This window comes from Erithacus rubecula (assembly GCF_903797595.1).
Source record: "Erithacus rubecula genome assembly, chromosome: 8".
NCBI classification, from domain to species: domain Eukaryota; kingdom Metazoa; phylum Chordata; class Aves; order Passeriformes; family Muscicapidae; genus Erithacus; species Erithacus rubecula.
The window spans coordinates 28,117,110-28,137,672 of NC_136659.1; the positions used below are offsets into that span (position 1 = coordinate 28,117,110).

At 44.3% G+C, this 20,563-nt stretch overlaps 1 protein-coding gene across 2 annotated transcripts in view; it reads right to left on the reverse strand.

The window, feature by feature from the left end:
• SLC12A8 (solute carrier family 12 member 8) overlaps positions 1 to 20,563 on the reverse strand; it is a 46,038-nt gene continuing 25,475 nt past the window's right edge. For both annotated transcript variants that reach the window (XM_079310833.1, XM_079310834.1), the window contains 8 exons: positions 17,056 to 17,143; positions 16,057 to 16,144; positions 12,786 to 12,932; positions 8,888 to 9,548; positions 7,955 to 8,052; positions 6,298 to 6,415; positions 3,997 to 4,057; positions 1 to 1,103 (listed from right to left, as the gene is read on the reverse strand). In XM_079310833.1, the coding sequence (XP_079166959.1) occupies positions 938 to 1,103; positions 3,997 to 4,057; positions 6,298 to 6,415; positions 7,955 to 8,052; positions 8,888 to 9,548; positions 12,786 to 12,932; positions 16,057 to 16,144; positions 17,056 to 17,143 (1,427 nt within the window). In that variant the 3' untranslated portion in view covers positions 1 to 937. The remainder of the gene's footprint in view (positions 1,104 to 3,996; positions 4,058 to 6,297; positions 6,416 to 7,954; positions 8,053 to 8,887; positions 9,549 to 12,785; positions 12,933 to 16,056; positions 16,145 to 17,055; positions 17,144 to 20,563) is intronic.

Below are 20,563 nucleotides of genomic sequence, written 5' to 3' on the forward strand. Positions count from 1 at the left end.
TGGTGTTTCAGGCTTTTATTGCACAGAGAAGAAATAAATAATCTAAAGGCTGAAATTATTAGAGATTAAACAAAGTGAAAGGCAGTGATTTCCCCCTCCTCATAATGTCAGAACTGATGTGTGGTGCTGGGGCTGAACTGATTTTGCTAAAGCAATTCTGAACCATCTGTCCCTTCAGCCAGGAGATGCTCTAAGTGGGGCCAGCTACTTCATCAGGTATCAGCTCTCACATCAGAAAGGGTGTGGGAAATAACTAAGAACAGCTTCCAAGACATAATTTCACAGTTTTACAGAAGAGGTCATTACCCTGCATTACTGCATTTAAATGTGTGATTTCAGTTGTGAATATACTTCATAATCTTCTCATACTTCCCACTGATTCTGGCCTATTGTCTAATGGCTCAAAATACTTTCTAAGACCTCAATAATTGAAATGCTGAGGTAGAAAATTACTGTATTACAAGCAGAGAAATTCATGCCTAGAGGAGAAGTGAATTGACCTGGAAGGTCACTTCCATCCGTGGCACAGTGGGAGTGGGCACAGCTCCTGTTGTTAGTGTCACTGCTCCCAGGCAGGACGTCCCCAGTCACCCAGAGGACATCTGAAATGGGGTGGCATAAGCTTTTAGAGCAGCAACCATTTTTAGAACTCAATAGGGCCTATAATTGAATTCTTTTAAAGGGTTGTACTGTCTTCAGTAACTCATCACTTCCCTGGACTGGCCCTTTCATTTCTATTTTCCCCCTCAGTTTGGGCAAGGTTGGAAGCCCAGCAATGTCATCACTTACATAAACAAACAACCCTCAAACACACAAATAGCTATTCACATCCTCTGTGCATATATCCAAGTATATCAAAAGGCACCCGTGGCAGCCATTAGCACTTCAAAATGCTTTTTGAAGTGAGGGATTGATTTTTTTTATGTGTGTGTGTCCTTCACTGGAGCTGGCTCCCGAATTCCTCCCTGCGGATGAGCGAGGACTGGTGGTAGCGGTCCCGCCAGGCGAAGTCTGCATTCTCCTCATTGAGCTGCCTGGTCTCCATGCCAACTCTTGCAAAGGATGGTGTCACCACAATCTGCTCCTGGGGACCTGGCCTTCTCCTGCAAACAGAGAAGCAGAGGTGCCTGCATCACCCCTTGGCTGTGACCCATCACCAGCCGTGCTCTCGGCTGTGCCGACAAGGCAGGGTGATTCCAGGAGAGCCTAAATCCCTCTCAGTGTCCTTTGGAGGCACACAGGTAACCTGAAAGAATTTTTCTTAGAAGGCACACCAAAAATGTACTTCCTCTCCCCAAATAAACACAGCAAAATATACATTTTTGTAGCAAATGGGTTTCCTGTTTGGATATTGACTGTCGACACCTTCCACACTGAGCAAAAGAAGAAGGAGCACAAACCATTTCTAATAAAAAATAACCTTTTTGTGGTTTCCTAAGCAATAAAATAATTGCAATAATTTTTGAACCTTTTAAATGAAACAGGAGATTTTCCTGCAATCTCTTCATCCCAGAAGCTGATTTGAAAAAAACCTTTTGGCATTTTAAATCAAAACTGTAAGACAAATAAAGCACTGACTAAGACCTCATCAAGCACCTAAGAGTCTTAGAGGTGTCAAGAACCCTTGTCTGCCTCCAATTCCCTTGCAGTTTAATGGGATGTATTCTTTTTCCTCCAATTCATTAAAATATCTTGACTGGATTTCAGGAAAACAGGGCTTAGAAAAAAACCTCTAAATTACTTCAATGCAATTTCTTCCAGCAAAACACAGATGAGCTTCAATGACCCAGCTGAGTCCAAGCAGAGCCCAAGCTGTCTCTGTGCCAGTAGGAACAGGAGCCCTGGCACTAGAATAAGGTGACCAAACTCTGGCTGACCCAGAGATTGCACTCTTTGAGGGGAGAAAAACAGGAGCAGTTTCTACGTTGGGCACTCACCAAATCTCCCCTCAGCCTTCCTTGGCAGGGTCTTTGCTCATTGACTGCAGTGACCAAAGAGCCAAGGACTTTGCTGGTATGGTAACCCAAAGATAAAATCCCCCTGTGACAGCAGCACCTCTCCACATGAGAGGCAGTGATAATTTCTCCTTTCCACACGTGGTCATTCTCAAACCTCACACCTCAACCAGACTCTCATGGGATTTCTGACATGACTGAGATGCACCAAACTGGGAGGAAAATGCTGTTCTGCCATCACAGAGGCACAGAGCTAAAATGAGCAGCCACAACTCTGCCTGGGGTGGGAGCAGAGAGAGCTGCCTGGGATGTGAGGCTGCAGGGTCTGGCTCACTGTGCCATGAGTAATTCTGGCAGAGTCAGCATGGCCCCATCTCCCTGCTCCCAGTCTCAACTCCTCACCCCTGGCTTAGGCTGGGGTCACCAGTCCAGCAGATTCTGTGCAAGGGGACAGGGAATAATCCCTTATTCCAAATGAGATATGCAGAAAACATGTGGTGGTGCATCCCACTCCCCCTGCCCCTCAGGCTGCACTGTGATCTGGGAAATTCTTGACAAACAGCAGCTGGGCTCAGCTCCTCCTGAGCTTATCAGAAACACTGTCTGCTCCAGGGAACTAGTGCTAACAGCTCCTGGTTTTTAATGAATATCCTTGGAAACTTATTTTTCTTGCATGAGTAACAATCCAAGTGGAACAATATTTTTGTTATAGAGCATTCAAAGAAAGTTACTGACAAAAATTGTGGTCGGGATGGAAAATACTATGACCAAAGCCAAGCAACTACTACACTGTGAGCAGCAGTCCAGAGTGAGACCCATTGAGTTCTCCTGGCCCACATTTGGCTTAGACTAGCACCTGCCTCTGAGTGGGGCCTCTCAGAGCAGTGAACTCTCAAGTTTGCTGTACTTGGAGGATCATCACCAAATGCTGATGACAAACCCTGGGCTAATTTCCCCACTCCTCAGGGTTCAACCCTTCAGCTGTTGAGAAGATGCAAAGGCATCATAATTCCATAATAATCTTTTGTTAAATGGTTTAAATCAAGGTATAAATTAAGGTAAAAATTAAGTACTATTACGTCTAAGAGAGACATAGAGATCCCTCATCCCTGGCTTCCTTCCCCAACCACCTCTGCTACAAGAAGCATGTGGTCATATTATAGGAACTGTGAGCAGAGACAGGACCTGGAAAGACAGACCAATGTACTTAATTGCCTGGGTTTTCATTTATTTTGAAGGAGACAGCAAATTGGCACATATAATGCATGGCAGTTCATGTTGCACAGTCCTCACTGCAGTGTTCACTCCTCCCCCGAAAAAACTCAGCAGACTAAGAAACTCAAAGCCCACTGCTCAGAGGTGCTCATAAATTTCTATAGGAAACTCAGTGTGATGGAATTAATAATTAATAGCATCAAATAAGTTTAACAAAACTAGTTAATAACCAACCAAAAAAAAAAAAACCCTCAAGGTCTTCTGGGAATTAAAACCCTAAGACAATGCTACTGAAGTCCCATGTAAATTCAATACTGAATGGTTCCTTCACCAAAGACCCCATTTATCTTATTTTCCCTGAAGTTACTGCAGCTGCCCTGCCCCAGATTTCCTCTCTGAAACTTGAACACAGAAGCCATGCGTGCCTGTTCCACCACTACCAGTGGAATTTGCTTTCAGTGAATGATGGGTGGAAGAGAGGGAGTCTCCAATTTCTCATTTCCTTTCAGATTTTCCAGTTCAACCTGAGCCATAAATTTTGAGCACAGACTTTTGGGGTAAGATAAAGCTTCAGGCACTGAGATATGGCTATCAGCAGACATTCCCACACACAAAACAGAGGAGACTCCACAGCCAACCATATACCAAGCTAATGGGAGCAAACAGCTCTTTTCACCATTAAGAATAACCCTGAGCATGCAAGCAGGGGCAGAAAGACTGCTTGAGGTAATAAGCAGTTCAGTTCTTCCAGCCCTCTCTATGCTCATTAGTGGGTCATGGGAACAATGATCAGCGTGTTGGTCACTGCCAAGTGACTGGTACCAACCTGCATGAAGTGATCAAAATCGACTTAATCCAGCCAAAGAAACTGAAATTTGCTGCTGCTCCTATGGAGAAAAGGCATGATAAGTCAGTATGCTGCTAATTCTCTCATAATAGTATTACCCCACTGCATTTTTGCATAAAATCTCAAACCAGAACTCTTATTAGCCTGCAGTACCCAGAGATTTTGTGATAGTGAGAATATTCCTGCATGCTGTGGCTTTTAAACAACTGTCCAGATATGAACTCAAATTTCCTATGGACAACAGCTATTCATTCCCAGCACAACAACTTGTGAAATCCCAGAAAGGCATGAGCAAAGCACAGATATCCACCACATTTCATCCACATATTTCACTCCCTGGATTGCAAAAACCAGTCCCGCTGCAGGGATGGGGAAGGAGGAGCCACTCAGCCAGCCTCAGCCAGCGTGGCTGTGGTCTCACCATTCATTCCCTCTTGTCTGACCCCACAGAGAGCTGGCTTAGCTTATTTCTGATTTCCAGCACTGATTTCTTTTCTGATTTCTCAGTAGAGTTCATTTCCTGCACTGGGTCCCTGCAGGGGCAGGGAAGTGCCAGAGCTGGAAGTAAAAGCAGCAGAAGTTTATGGGGAGGGACAGGGAGAAGTGAGTCCTGTCAGCAGCTGCTGGGTTCAGCTTAGGCTGCTGGAGAGGGGAGAGAGGAGGGATGTGTAACCACAGGCATTTCTCATCCCAAGGTCTTCTTCCAGCCCCTAACCCAGAGCATCTCTCAAGCCAGTGTCTCCCAGCCTTTCTAGATAAAAGGACTCTTTGATCCTTTGAAGAACAAACTCATAGATCTTTGGGAGCCTTGTGACCACAAAACAACATTCCCTCACAGCCAAGTAAAAATCAGCATGAATTTTGAGCATTCAGTTCTAATATTTTCAATGGCATGCACTGTTTTACTGCATGCACAAGAATGCATGTGCAAAAGAAACCAAGAAAAAATGTCTAATAATGCTGCTATTACTCAGATCAGCTTCCAAAACCCTTTACACACTGACAGAGAAATTCTTATTTAAATAATTTCTGGTAAATATTTCAAAAGCAGGTTACAGAGATATAATACAGTGAGTATACCAAGCCAAAAAATATCCAATATCTGAAAACATTATTTGTGTTTTGTTTAATATATGGGGACCATAAATTCATTAAAACTTATATATTTCAAAAGATAAAAATTAGCAACTACTATCCACAATCTCAGTTTTTTTAAACTATCTCCTACGAATAAATAGAAAGGAAGTCACTCAAAAGTAGAAAAATAACAACTGAGCAATGTTTGGAAAGTGGTGATTAGTTTTTGGTTTCTGAAATTAGTTTCTGCATTTCTGAAATCTAGTATTTACTTACTTACTGTCTAATAATCGTTCACTAAATAAACCCAGCTAGCTAATTCTGCACGTATTGCAAATGGACACAGGCTCTTGATTGTTCTCATCCTGGACAAAAAAACCTGCATATCCAGGCATGCACTCAGCTTTGCACACACCTGCTGATGGATGGATGGATGGATGGATGGATGGATGGATGGATGGATGGATGGATGGATGGATGGATGGATGGATGGATGGATGGATGGATGGATGGATGGATATACTCATGAGCAGGTGAGGATGCCCACACCATGTCCCTTCAGAGACACAGAGCACTGCAAACCCCTTGCCAAGGATCTGTGGGCTCCTATGAGCTGCTTGCTGAATGTGCTTCAGTGTTTAATTTTGAACTGGTTTAAGCTGATCATGTGCACAGATCTTTCTAATGCCCTCTGCCTAAAAGTATTTTCCCAGATTATGTTCCCAACATATTCAATGTGTTTAGCTCTGGAATCAAAAGGCTCTCTTGTTCCACAGTTATGAATGCTGAGATTTGATGAGACACTCATCATAATTCCCATTTTCCTTAAGCTTCTCTCAGGTGGGTTTAGATTGATTAGGTTTAATAAAACTTATTTACTGCAGATTTTTCTCATTGCTGGGATACATTTACCAACTGCCATCCTTATCAAATCCTAGTATCTGGTTTTGCCATTTAAAGCATGATATAATAAACCAACAAGCACCATGTTCAAACTATCAAACCAATGCTAGTTACAGTCAGAATCTAACAGAAAATTAAAGACTCTTAGAGAAAATGTATTAAAACTAGCAATGAAATAAATTGTCACCATTCACTGTGTCACCTGCGGATTAAACACAAGAATCTCAATTCCTAATTAAGTTAAATTAAAGCTTAATGGATTTTTAAACAGGTTTAATAATACAGGAAAAAAAAACTCACCCAGAGGGAGTCCTGGGCTCACTTGGCCAATATAGAAATACAGAATAACTGCTGCTGCCAGGCTGACTAGGGTGTAGATCCACTGGATGACAAACATTATGATGAGGGACACGATTGCCTGTTGGGGAGACACAACTGGGGTCACCCCAGAGTCTGGGAGGTAAGACCATGCTGACAGTCAAAGCCCAGGGTTCCCAAGGTCCAGGGTTACAAGGAGCCTCTTTTGGTGTCACTGTCCAAAGGAGGGACAGCACAGGGTCACAGTGTCACCTTCAGCAGCATGGAGACAGCTGCAGTGAGCTTCCCCAAGCCCCAGAGACAGCGTGGGGCTCTACCTGGGCTTCTCCAAGAGAAACATCCAGAGGCTCACCAGCTCAGGAGGAGGTCTGGCTCTAGTTGCACACAAACAGGGCAGAGGTAGCATCTCCATGGGAGATGTTTGGAACAGCAAGGTTCAGCACATAAAAAAGAGCTGAAATGGTCCAAATGGACACAATCAGTGAAGCTCAAAGAGAGAGGGCAGAGAGGAGAGGAGTCAGGATGAGTAAACACACCCAATTTCTGCCCTTGTGATTTTACTTTGCATTGTCAATCCCATCCCAGGTCTGTTGCAACCTCCTCCCAAGCCTGATTATGGACAGCAATCCAAGTTTCCTTAAAAGAGCACATCCATCACCTCCATAAGCAAGTCCAAAGGCAGAGACTGGTGGCTCTGCCATGACCTGCACTTGGGAGCACATCAGACAAACCCAGAGGTGGCATCAGCACACAGCCTCTGGAGATGTCATCCTGAAGAGGGGCCACCACCCCCAGCCCACCCTGCTGCTGCAGCCCACTGGGACCCTCACAAGGAGCTGGCTGCTGGCAGCAGGGCTGAATTTGGATTTGAGGTGTCCAACTCCATCTGAAGATTAAACTAATGGGGTTTGGTGGGTTGCTTGAGTGGGTTTGATACATTTTATGCACAGCTATGAAATCCTCATCCATGCAGCAAAGCCATATGGCTCATTCATTATGCATATCTGACCCTTTCCCTGCCCAATAATCCACCTTCCCAAGATGAATTTAAGTGTCTTAAATTTCTCAGCAGCTTGAGGCAGAAGCTATTTAAAAGTTATTTAAAGTAACATGCTGTAGGAATGCTCTTCTTTCCTCCCTCAAAAGCTGGAATTTCATAGCTGTGCTGATGGTATCAGGAAGTCAGCACTACTGAAACCTCACCCCAAGCTTGCAGAAACTGGCCCATTAATAAAAGCAACACAGATTTGAAGATGATCTCTCAGTCCATTATACAGCAAGAAAAAGCAGACTGGTACACAGTGAAAAGAGAGACATTGATTTTTTTTTTTTCCCCATGCAGCCATGCATCTTTAAAGTCCAAAGACTCCAGACTTTGAATTTGTACTTTTGAATTTGGTTGGAGCTTGTTTATTTGTTTTAGGGCTTTCCTGTTGTTATTTAATTTGTCATTGGGCTTTCCCTGAATTTGAACTGCTGGATGCACTGTACCTTGAGTATTTAGTTCAGGTGACCTGGAATCTGAGAATCAAAAGCCATAATTTAAGGTCCTGGAATACTTACACTGCAGTATGTGATGAATTTCCTTCTGTTTTCTTAAATCCCAAACCATTGCTCAAAATAAAAGAAAATTACTTACACCAGCAAAGGAAATCCAGTGACTGAAAAATCTGGAGTAGAAAGATTCTGGTATTGGCTGGATTTCCAGTTCTGGATTTTGTTGCTTTATAGATGATTCTAAAAAAAATGAAAAAAAAAATTAGAAAGGAGCTATAATGTGGGTTCTTTTCCTCTTCTTTACATTACCAGATTCCAGGAACCAAAGCAAAAATTCTAACTGGGTATGACAGAGTTACACCAAAACCTCTAAAATGAAAACTGAAAAGAAGTGCAAGGAAAAAACAAAAAAGTTTCCTGCTCAGCTACTAAGTCCATTTGAAGGCTGCATCTATCTATCTCTGACTCAATGACACAATTTGTGAAATAAGAAAAATAATACTTTCCTCCCTCAGAGGGGTTTAGGAAGCTAAAGTGACAGATGCTGATGAAACACTCCTGCACTGGGAATGACAATGTGTGCTGTATCAAACACCCACATCACCAACAGAGCAAACTCAGATCTTCACCTTTGCATCTGGAGTTACACACTCCACCTGGGTTGTGGAGTCCTGCATTTTGACAGTCTGAGTGTTAGAATCACACAGCTCCAGCCATCCTACCCCACACCAGGATGAAGTAAATCCCAAGATACACCTAAACCCTTTTTAATGTTCAGCATTCAGCATGCCTGGGAAGAATTATGAGTGTACTGTAAACAACCCAACACTAAATTTAGTCCTGCCTGCTTTCCTGTGATTAATCTTCTGTAGGAAATTGCATTGGAGCTTCTCCTGTGATGTACTGCAATGAACTCTACCCTCACCTGGAATAAATGATATTATTGCCATGAATCACTGAATGACAGCCCCACATAAAGCTCGTTTCATGCCTGCCTTCAGGAAAGCACTGGGAGGACCAAGGTTATAAACAATTTGCTCTGAACATGGAGATGTCCATCTCATGGAGCTCTCACCTTCTCCCCTTGGGCCAGGGAGCATCATCACCTCCCTGCAGAGCTCTTCCCTCTGCTCCAGCATCCTGGGTGTGTGCTGGGCATCCCCAGCAGCTCCCCCTGCATCCCACTGCCCACCCTGCTCATCCACATCCTGCTGCCTCTCCTGGGGCTCTGTGGTCTCATCCCAGCTGTGCTGAGCCAGGGGAGCATGCTGGAGATCCAGGAGAAAGCTGTCCTGTAATGTCTGCTTGGCTGGCTTCTTTGCCTTCTTCTGTTTGTCCTTTCGGGTCAAATTCTCAGCTCCTTCTCTTTTGCAAGAACTTGGCTCACTGAAAAATGATTTAAAAAGCTGGTCCATGTCTTTTTTGAATTCCAGCAAGGTGCCATTTGACCTGCTTTGAATTACCCCATCTGCTGCAGGGCTGGGGGGCTTGTGGAGAATTAAAGGCTGGGAAGAGTGAGCAGGTCTAGAAGCTCCCATCTGGGTCTCTTCAGGTTTCTGCTGAATGTTGTAGCTCAAGGATAGTGAGAAATAGGAATAGTCCACAGCAATGTATGTCAGCATGAAGTTGATGGTGACTATGGGAGCAAGAACATTCACTTGCCCAATGAAGACAAAAGCCATGGTGATGAGACTTGTTAAGCAAATTGCAGCCACTGGAGTCTTGTTGGGGCCTTTCTAGTTCATAAATAAAACAAAATTACATTTAAATTAATAACCATGAACCTTGCCATGAGGATTCCCCACTTGCTCAGCTGCTGTATGTGGTTATCTGGGTTGTCTGCAGTACCCCCCTGGCCATGAAATACATGCATGAATGTGCAAACAGAGGCTCACAGGCCTAATAAATTAAAGAACTGACTGAAAGCCGAAAGCTGTTGAGCTTCATCCCTGAGCCTTATTCAAGCTTTGTCTTTGGGAAATTCATCCACTCTCACTCATATCTCCATGGTGAAACAATGTCATTAAAGCAGCAATAAACCTTCTGAAAGATTTGTGGGGCTTATGGGAAATCAGGCAATAAAATGTGTTAATTAGAGTTAACTGTTCATCTCTAATTATTCTACAGGACTCTGCATCACTGCCTACCCAGAAGGCTCCCTCATGCTGCCCTTGAAACAGCCCCCTGCATGAGGCACCTGCACATGAGCAGCTTCTGGCCCTGCCCTGAGCCCATGGCTGTGAGCCCCTGCAGGTGGGGTTCCCCTCCTTCCCCCATCCCAGTGCTCCTTCCACCATCCCAGTGCTCCTTCCCCCATCCCAGTGCTCCTTCCACCCATCCCAGTGCTCCTTCCACCCATCCCAGTGCTCCTTCCACCATCCCAGTGCTCCTTCCCCCATCCCAGTTCTCCTTCCCCCATCCCATTGCTCCATCCACCATCCCAGTGCTCCTTCCACCACCCCAGTGCTCCTTCCCCCATCCCAGTGCTCCATCCACCATCCCAGTGCTCCTTCCACCATCCCCGTGCTCCTTCCACCATCCCAGTGCTCCTTCCACCATCCCAGTACTCCTTCCACCACCCCAGTGCTCCTTCCCCCATCCCAGTGCTCCTTCCACCATCCCAGTGCTCCTTCCACCCATCCCAGTGCTCCTTCCACCATCCCAGTGCTCCTTCCACCCATCCCAGTGCTCCTTCCCCAGCCCAGCAGCAGCTGGGACAGCCTGAGGCTGGGCAGGAGGAGGCTGGGGTGGCAGCCCCAGCAGTGCCAGGCTTCTGTCAGGAGGGCAGGCAGCCAGCAGGAACACTGCCTGCTGCTGTCCTTTGGGACTGGGTGAAGTCAGGGGAAGGAGAAGGAAAGAGGCACAAAAGAAAGAGAATTGGGGGTGGAAATACCCAAGAGTTTGGCTCATGAAGTTTAATCCCAGGTCTAACATGCCCTTCCTTGCACCAGGCACCATCCTGCCATTTTGCCACCTGACAAGCCTGTGCAAGCTGTGTAAAGGCTTTGCTTAAAATATCCTACAAGATATCTTATAAAATATCTGAAGTTTTCACTTAACTGCATTTACTTCTTTAATAAACACACAGCTCAAATGGAAACTATTTCTGTTTCCTCCACTCTTATTTATTAATAGCAAAGGGGACACGTTCTGGACCATTACATCTATTCAGAATGAACAAAAATACATCTCAGGGACAAAGGAACACAGATCTCAGAAAGCATCTTCAGTATCAGAGGGATGTACTGAGATGAGGAACAGATAGGATGATCTCAGGATGCATCTGGCCTGGATTTAACTGAACAGAAAACATTTCTGTCCTTCCCATCAGCTGGGATTATTCTGACCACACCATCTTCTTCAACCATGAAAAAGAAGAACTGACATGGAGTAAATTGCTAAGGATAAATTAAATCTATTCACTCTCCATATACCAAATCTAAACCATTCCCAAGGTGGCAGAGAGAAGGAAGGGAGGGAAGTCTTCTGCCTTTGATTTCTCTCCTCTTTTTGAGCTCTTCCCATCATGACCCTCTGCCTGGAGTTCAGCACAGAAAATTTGACAGAAAGACAGAAAACTATCAGAAAAGAGAGGGAATCAACTTTGCTAAACCACTGAGAATGTCACAAGGGTTGCCAGGTAGAGAACAGCTTATTCTGGGATCACCTGGAAGCTGCCTTCAGGAGCTGGATGTTTTTGCAGTCATTATTGCACCTGATTTCCCTACAATTACTACTATTATTCTTGGTATTATTGTAACTTTTAGTTTAGAAAACTGCTTTGAGAAACATAAAATAACAGAGAGGAAACTATTACACTTACAAAATACTTAAACTTTTTTAAACATTCATAAATGTCAACACTGAAAAATATTTTTCTGTGTGTTTAAGCCACTCTGAAGGAGCAAAGCATTGTAACCCTTTTCCAGACACTCTGTACAGACAGTTAAGTTCTGCAGGTTATTGAGAGTGATGGAATTATTTTCTCCCTATTCAGAAAAAGGGAAAATCATGTATGGATGTATAGCCCAAGACTACAGAGTCCCTGGTGACTGATATCAGCAGAATGACTCGTGCATAAAGACTATTCACAAAGCAAGGGAAAAGCTTCTTGTCATATTCCAACTAAGACTTTGTTTCAATGATATCTAAAGCTTAGAAGACCCCTGACTTAACCTTTCAAATCCATTCTTTGTTTTTATTTAATAGTGTCCTGAAGGCACCTTATCTTGCAGAGAAGTGTCCTCCTCTCCAGTGCACACAGACTGAATCCACAGCATCACAGCTGGACATGTACTCAGCTCTGAGGTTACCACAGAGGACAGGAACAGATCAAAGAAAATGTGCAGGAAAGAAGAATAAGAAAGAAAACAGATAAAAGGTAAAGAGACAGTCACCATCAATTTCACCAAGTGCTGGGACAAAAGCTTCAGGCTTGGACAGGAGGGCAGGGGAGAGGGAGGAGCTTCCTTTGGTCATGGCCAGGATCAGCACCAGCATGGTTAAGCTGTTTGCAAAAAAACCCACAGGCAAAGTTACACCATAAGTGCCTGTCCTGCTGGGGACACCTTGAAGGAATGGGTCAGAGGGAGGGAGGGACCATGACAGCCCAGGAAGGGCAGGACAGCCCCAGGGCAGGGAGCAGAGCTGGGATAGAGAGATGCTGGGACAGAGAGAAGCTGTGATGCTGAACCAGGGCTGCTCCTGCACAGAGCCAAACCCCAGGGAGGGCTCAGAGCAGAGGCAGTGCACGCAGGGGACAGGCAGGGAAAGGGCCACAGTTGGATGATAGTCTTTTTTTCATAAAACCACCCATTTCCTGGCTTTTCTGCCTATGCATGGGATACCAGATCCTGAGCCTTCCCCTCCTCACATTTCATGCTTCCCCCATCTCACTCTACAGGCACATAGAAATCTTGGCTCCTTAAGTTCAAGAGAATTTTGACAGCAATCCCAGAGAAAGGATGACTAACCCCACGTCCAAGGAAGGCAAGCATGGGGATCACATTCTCCTGGGCGATGCACTGCAGGATCCTGGGTGCTCCATACAGCCCTCCCATGCAGGAGGCCAGGGATGAGATGTACAGCCCCAGCAAAAACAAAAAACCCACCAAGGATACCTGGAGGAAGTGGAGAGAATGCAAAGTTCGTTATGTTATGCCTAAAAAACACCCAAGCAGTCTCAAATACATGTATTTTAAGAGATCACATATATTTTCTAACATTGTTAAATGAACAGAGCAAGCCCTGGGAAAGCAGCAATTTAATTGGTCTGTGGTATAAAGTACAAGCAATTAATACAGGAAAATTATCCCATAAAAGTAATTTAATACTGAACATCCTGTACCGACAGAACCATTTTACAAGCTCATATCCAAGACATTCTTTGTCACTTGGTGCAATTGCAGAAAAGCAGCAGCTCTTAGATTCCCCCTAAGTAACTGGAAGTGAGTTTATTTCAGGCGAGATCACTTATATACAGAGCACATCATACAGGAAAAGCTGCCCAGGCTTCCCACCATCCAAAACAGGAAGACAAACCCCTCTGTCTCAGAGGGGAAAACCAAACCTGAAACAAAACCCACAGTAAAACCAAATCAAAATTGCCACTTAAGTAAATGGCATCTCAAAAAACATGCTCCAAAGGATATAATACAATGACCTTATTTTCCTGTCTTCAATGAGAAAAGAATTTCCTTTGGCCAACATGAAACATTAAAAAAAAATTTTAAAGTGCTAAGTAGGCTGGTTTTAGAACTGGTTTCTGAGGCACTCTTTCAAGCTGGGAGCATCTCCTGCAGGTGTGCAGGGAAAGGAAGGACAGTTCTGGTCTGTCACACAGAAATGGGGACTGGATCCCCCTAAGCAAGTCCCCACTGTCAAGAGCTGCAAGCACAGACAGTGTGTCTAAAAAAACCCCACCCAAACACACAAAACCCCACAATATAAACACTGGGCAAGAAAGCTTTGAAATGGGAGTGCTCCTGGCACTGCAGTGTGAGGACATGGACAGAAAAATGAGGAAAGCAAAGACTAGGGTCACCTGAGACACCCCCAAGTAGTGCAGAGCACAGAGGTCTGACAGCCAGCAGCCAGGCACTGGGAATGGCAAGGCACAGGGGAAACTCCAGCACAAAGGCCAGGCAGAGAGAAAAAACCCACATTTTGGTCCAAATCCAACACTCCCATTCTCCTCTGGAGTGCTGGAGGTGCAGACAAATATCTGTGGCAGAGGATGTCACCAAATGCAGGTCCCCTGCATCCCACAGGTCCTTGGCTCCCACCCCTCCCTCCATGGCAAAGAGGGTCTAAATGAACACAGCTCCTCCCAGCTTCTGCCCCCATTGAAGTCTGGTGGCACATGCCTTATTAGGAGGAATTACAAAAATTTACATACTAAAGATTATTCAAGCTACATCTGACTTTTTTTTTTCTTTTTTTTTGTCTACAAAATCCACAGGCAACAAAAAGGAGATTGGGTAAAAAGCCATAAAAAACTTGCTGTTGGGGAAGGCATGTAAAATGAATGCCATGATCCAGAACTGTTCAAACTTCCTACCACAATGTTTCCCCATGAAAATCCACTTGGCCTTGTGAATTGTATCTTGTGGGACAGAAGGAACCTGAGGCAAAGATGAGCAGATACCAGCTCTCAGCAGACCAGCAGACAGACAGAGGGGAATCCTCCCTCCCCTCTCCTCTGATCCTGCCCTGCTCTGAGAAATACTCAGAAGAAACAAACACTTGTGCCAGACATCATATATTATTTTAGCTGCCAAAAATGCTTGCATTTAAATGTGCTAGTTGACATTCAAATCAGGGTTAGGGGGGAAGAGTCCCTTTCACCAAGGCTGATGAAAGGTTTTGCTGTGCATTTTGAACATAGGGAGTGTGAATACATTGCAAGGAATTGGCAGTTGGAGCTCATTAGAAGTGAAATTACACAATTTCATTTTTATGTTTAAAAAGCCAAACAAATATTGTAATGGAGAAAAGCAGCCAAGCACTTGCTCACCTGTGATAGAAAGAGAGAGTTTGGAGGAGTAATGATCTCTCCCCCTCTTCTTCCAAAGTCATTAAAATATAAAACATCTTGTAACAACTCAAAGAACAAACATGAATATTGCACCATTTCTTTGTTACATATTAGGGGAATGAAAATTGAATTTGATTTTCCAGAGAGGGGTTGTTTGCTTGTTTATTTTTTGTATATGACATTATTAAATATCTTCTCTTTCATTACTAGATCTTTCATTTTCCCCCTGAGGGTTCTGAAGTTAAAACACAGCTTTAACAATCTCTTTCTCTTCGCCAGATTCATTTAAAGCTGATTTTTTTTGTTACTTTTTTGGCACTTTTTGCCCATTAAGTCATTGACATACAAAGAGGTTGCTTTAGAGAAGGCAGGTTCATTCTTTTTTTCTCTGAAACAGAGGTGGATTTTTTTTTACCTCAGCAGATAGTGGCAGAGCCCCACCAATAATTGGGAGTTTATTTGGGGGGAGCAGAAGTTTAGAGCTGGAATTAAGAAACAAAGCCAGAGTTTCAAACTGATATGTTAGACTAAAACCATGTTACAGATCAAACTATGTAAACTTCCCAACTTCAAATGAATCACAAAAAAAAAAAAAAAAAAAAAAAAAGTGTGAAAGCGTGGTTTTGGATAATACCAAATAAAAAAAAAAATTAGCCCTTCCATATCCCACCCAAAGAAAGACAGTGACACACACCAAAATCTCTTGCTCTCCTTTTAAGAGGCCTGCAGTGGTTCATTGTGTGTGACACTACAACCCCCCTGGTGCAAACACTCTGTGTGGAATGTCTTGAGTTTAATAATCCCATTGCTCACCCTGCAATTACAGCCTGCTGGATATGGAAATGTGAGCTTCGCTTGACTTAGTAAAGATAAGCAGGGGGGTTCTTTAGAGATTTCAGTTTGGTCCGAGCTTTCAACAACGAGAAAGGACACATGGAATAAAATACAGCATTTATCATTAGACCACATTACCATACTTTAGCTCTTAAAGCTATTGCTGGGTGATTATGCCAAGATTTGGCATTACAGGATATGCTGGTGAATGCAAGGCTATTCAAATCAATTGCACACTGGGATTTGCAACAGGGAAATCCCCCTGAATTTTAATGAGGGATGTGTACCCAGATTCCTTAGGCTTTTGGAAAACTCAAGCACTGAATGAGGCAGATGGCAGCCTGAAAGCAGCACTAAATAAAGGCAGGAGTTACCTTCTCTGCTATCATGAAGTCATAGCGGAGGGACTGACGAGTGCAAACTGCTCCCAGCAAAAAAACAAAGACCATGTACAGAAACCACCTGCAAACAACAAAAACAAACCAATTCCTTCACAGCAAGACAAGAACATTGAGAATTCTTCCACTAGGAGAGTCAAATGCTTTCCATGCTCAGGCTGGGGGATAATTTTGTAAAGCCCAGACAGCAGAGAAGGGAATGACCACAGCCTTGGATAGATGGGTTCATGTGATACTTCTGTGTCTTGTGGAATCCCCCCTCTTAACACAAGCACCAATTTCAGCAGGAATCCCTCCAAATTGTGAAGATTCTTACTTCCTGACTGAACATTGGTACACAATTAAAAGAAATTATTTCAAAGGCAATTTAGATGGCAATGAAAGCAAGCAGGAAAACCTACTGAGGGCTTCTTTTTTTTTTTTTTTTTTTTTTTTTTGTTAATATGCAGCAGTGAAAAGTTCTCCTGGGAAGTAGCATTTCTTTGGGAAGAACAAGACTTGGTCATGCAGGGCTTCTGTTTCCCCTGCCTTGTAGGTGGGTAGGTCATCTCAACTCTCTTGGCCTCATTTTTCCAGTAATAAAAAATACAAAATTTTGATATTTCTTTTCTATTTATATAGAAAAAGAACACAAGGGGGGGGGTGGGGAAAGCAACAAAACCCTCCCTTTGGAATCAACAGTAGTGAATGAAAAAATCATCCCCCTGCCAAGCCTTGGAGAACTCTGCATCCCACTCTGGGACAGGCAGGCTGCAGCAGCAAGATCCCACCCAGCAGTGGAAAGACTGAGCACATCCACACCAACAAAAATCCCCAGCCCACCCAGAGTATGTGGGGCAATGGATGACAATCTGAACGAGAGCCACACTTTAATTTTCCAGATGGCTGAGTAATAAAAGGCTGATGGGAATATGAAATGGGTTGGTCACACTCAGGGCAGTCTCCAGAGCAGATTTTCCTCAATCAGTGACTTACGAGGTGCCAATGGCAGCCAGAGACCCCACGGGGATGTTGGAAGAAGGCTTCTGGAGATCTCCACTCATGTTGAACCCAGCCATCACACCTACATTTTGCAGACACAAGTGCAATTTAGAGTCAGTCTAAGTTATGGTATATATAATACACACTGCAATATGTAATATAATTTAATCAATCACTTCATTGATTGTTTCAGAGCAATAATTATATCACTTCATTGCACTGCCACACAAATACTGGCTCCCATCAATTGCTTGGTAAAAATCTGTTCATGTCTTTAACAGAAGCAAGTCACCACTAACATGTCAAAGAAGCTCTGTCTGGTTTGAACAATGCTGGGGGGAAAACAGCATGTGAACAAAACCCATCTTATCTTCATACAAACCCAAGAGGAGACAATGCTACCCAATTGTGGAGAAGAGAAATGCACTGTTCATCAGGGCAGCACATGCTGCAGGTGGTGCATCCCCCAGACCAGATCCATTACAGGTCCCTGCATTCACAGGGGACAGCCCCTGCTACAAAACAGACTGTCCTGTCCACATTAAATGATAATCACATCAGCAGGGGGAATAACAGTGCTCTCAGCACGTAGGTGGCACCTTCCAGCCAAGAGATCTGCTTTGGAAGTAGGCATTATCTCTGCCTTGCAGATAGGAAAACAGAAACACCAAGAGGGCAAGTGATTGTCCCAGTGTCACGTAGAAAACACATGGTAGGACTAAGAATAAAATACTGAACTGTTATTTTAGGCCAGAGTACAGGATATTATACAATCAGGGACAGCTCTTAGCCTAAAAAATGACCACCTAATGACTCAAGAGAGGGAAATGGATTAGAGTCTCTACATTAAGACTAGAAAGCCAAGGTACAGATTGATTAAGGAGTTTTGTCCATTGTTGAAGGAGTCACAGCAGACTTGTCAAGAAAACAGAGATTCCCTTGTCACATTATGCCAAAAATTTTCATAGAAGATATCAGGTATGTGCTGTAAATAAAAATAAATAAAGAAAAATCTGCAATTTCCAATCCTGATGAGAATTTGGACAATTTGAAAGCATCACCAAAGGCTTCAGGACACTAACTTCTGCCCATCAGTGCCCCTCTGGGATGTCAGACTAATGTCTTCACAAGGACACATGGGCCAGCAGCCAGCCAGCAGTGGCATGGTCCCTGGGGCCAGGGTGAGATCAGCACAGAACAATGGGAAGAGGGATGCCAGCACCATGGCACTCACAGCATCTGGCAGCCCCAGCAGCAGGGGACAGGGCACATGCCAGCCCAGCAGCCACTCCTCGTGTCCAGAGGGCATGAGAATGACAAAGTCACTCTCTGCAGCTGCACATCTGAGTGACTACAGCTCTAAATCAGCAACAGCCCACTGCATTTTAAAGCTCAGACACTGATGGCTGCTTGGAAGGGCTTTTTCCCCAAGATGAAGGATAGACAAGAGCTGTGGGATCAATCTCATGGTAAAGGAACAAACCCAAATCAGCCAGATGGATGCCCTCCCTATTCCCTGCAGACCTTGGCCTTTGATGAGCTGCCAGCAATGGTTGGGTTGCTAATCATGGAACAAAAACTGCTCTGCTCTGTCCCAGGCTTTGCTGTGCATCTGCATAGCACCATCTCCAGATCTGCTCAAGGGAATTGTAACACCTCCCCTCCTCACTGTCCTGTCATGAGGACAGCACATACATGAGCACAAGGCACTCTCATGCTGCCAAACACAACCAGGGCTTTATTTATTTATTACTAATGTTTTTTCCTTGATCATCTCTTTTTTCCCCCTTGATCAGTCCACTCACCAGCCATCTTTTGCTGTCATCTCCACCATGGAACCAAAGCCCCATTCCCTGGTCCCCACAGAATCCTGGCATTCCTCAGCTCCTGGAAGAGCTTTTCCTCCAAATTCAGACCAGATTTGAATCCCTGACACCATACTGAAAGCATTACAAATAGAGTTCTTAATTTTCTCCTGGAAGACTATTTTGTGGATATACTTTGAACAGCACAGCTAAAAGCCTGTCAGTTGCTCTAGTTTTCTCTAGATAAAACTTCCATGCAGTGTTTAAGAACTGCTCTTTTAAAGAGCTGCACAACAGGCTTAGCTAAAGGTGAGAAAAGTTAGGAAGGCAGAAGTCCATGGAAATGGTCACAAATATGCTAAATAAAGTGTCTAGGAGGCACTCTTTGATGACAAGCTACTTTGCAATTTGGAGACAAAGCAGAAAACTCAGAATTCTCTGAATTTTTCTTCCAAAGAGAACAAACTATTGTCAATAAGACAGCTGTTAATCTCATGTGCTTCTTGGCCAAGTTTCTCAAACATCTGGCACCACCTTTAAATCTTCCAGCTTGAGTCACCTCTTCCTCATCCAAAGTCCTGCCTCAGCAAAGCACTGGGGAAACACCAAAATGGCATTTTCTGGACTGAAGATGAAGAGTTGAAGCTGTGAGTCATTGACACAGTGATGACTGCACAGCTCTCTGCCTCCCTCCCCCAGCCCCACACACACCCAGGAGCAGCCAGGACATGACTTCCCAGAGCCCACATAAAGAGGATCTTGAGGCTGATGATTGACCTCCTGCCTGCCAGTGTCCAGGGGTCACACCCAGGCCACTGCACACCACCAGCTTCTCTCAGGGCTCCCACGAGGTCACCAGAGATTCATGGGTTCCAAAGGTCAAGGCCACCACAGAGGGAACTAACTCAGATGTTCTCAGCCACTCAGCCCAAAGCCAGCTCCTCTGTGCTGCAATTAGGACTCTGACACGACCAGTGCAAAGGTATGGACAGTCAGGTAGTACAGATGTATGGATAACATCAGAGACACCTCTCCACCACATCCCAAAAAGGAATTTTCCAGACATGACAGCTGCCAAAGAGCAGCTCTGAGAGGGTCTTTTGCAAGCAGCTGGCTAAGCAACCCACTTTTCAACTAAAGGACAACCTGACTAATTAAAAAAATAACATCCTAAACAATCTCCACCATTCATAGCCTCAGTCACCCCCTGCCAGAGAACTGATCTGACTTGCAAGAAGCCACAAAAAGCCTTGTCAGAGATTGTGGCTGCTCGACAGAGGAAAAGCCCCACACTTGCATCTAAAACTCAAGAGAAATTGGGATGTTCCTTCCTTCAGACACAGGCCTATCCCCAGGGAAATGGCCAATCCCTTCTGAACCCAAGCAATCATATCTGCAGATTGTCCATGGAGAAAATTATCCACCTCTCTGTTTCAATGAGATAGCAGGCTGGATTTTCCACACTGGCTATTATCTAAGAGAGCAGCAGATAGTGACAAAGCTTCTGGACAAAGAAGCATGAAAACACAGTCAACCCAGCCAGGAAATTATGGCTGAGACAGTCTGTACATTGCTGCTATTCCCAGAGTAATCTGGTCCTGGGCATCATCCAGTGGTGGATGAGGGGACCACCTACAGGGTGTCAGACAGAGCCCCAGCCCCCAGCCATGGCTCAGGACTGCAGATATGATCACTCT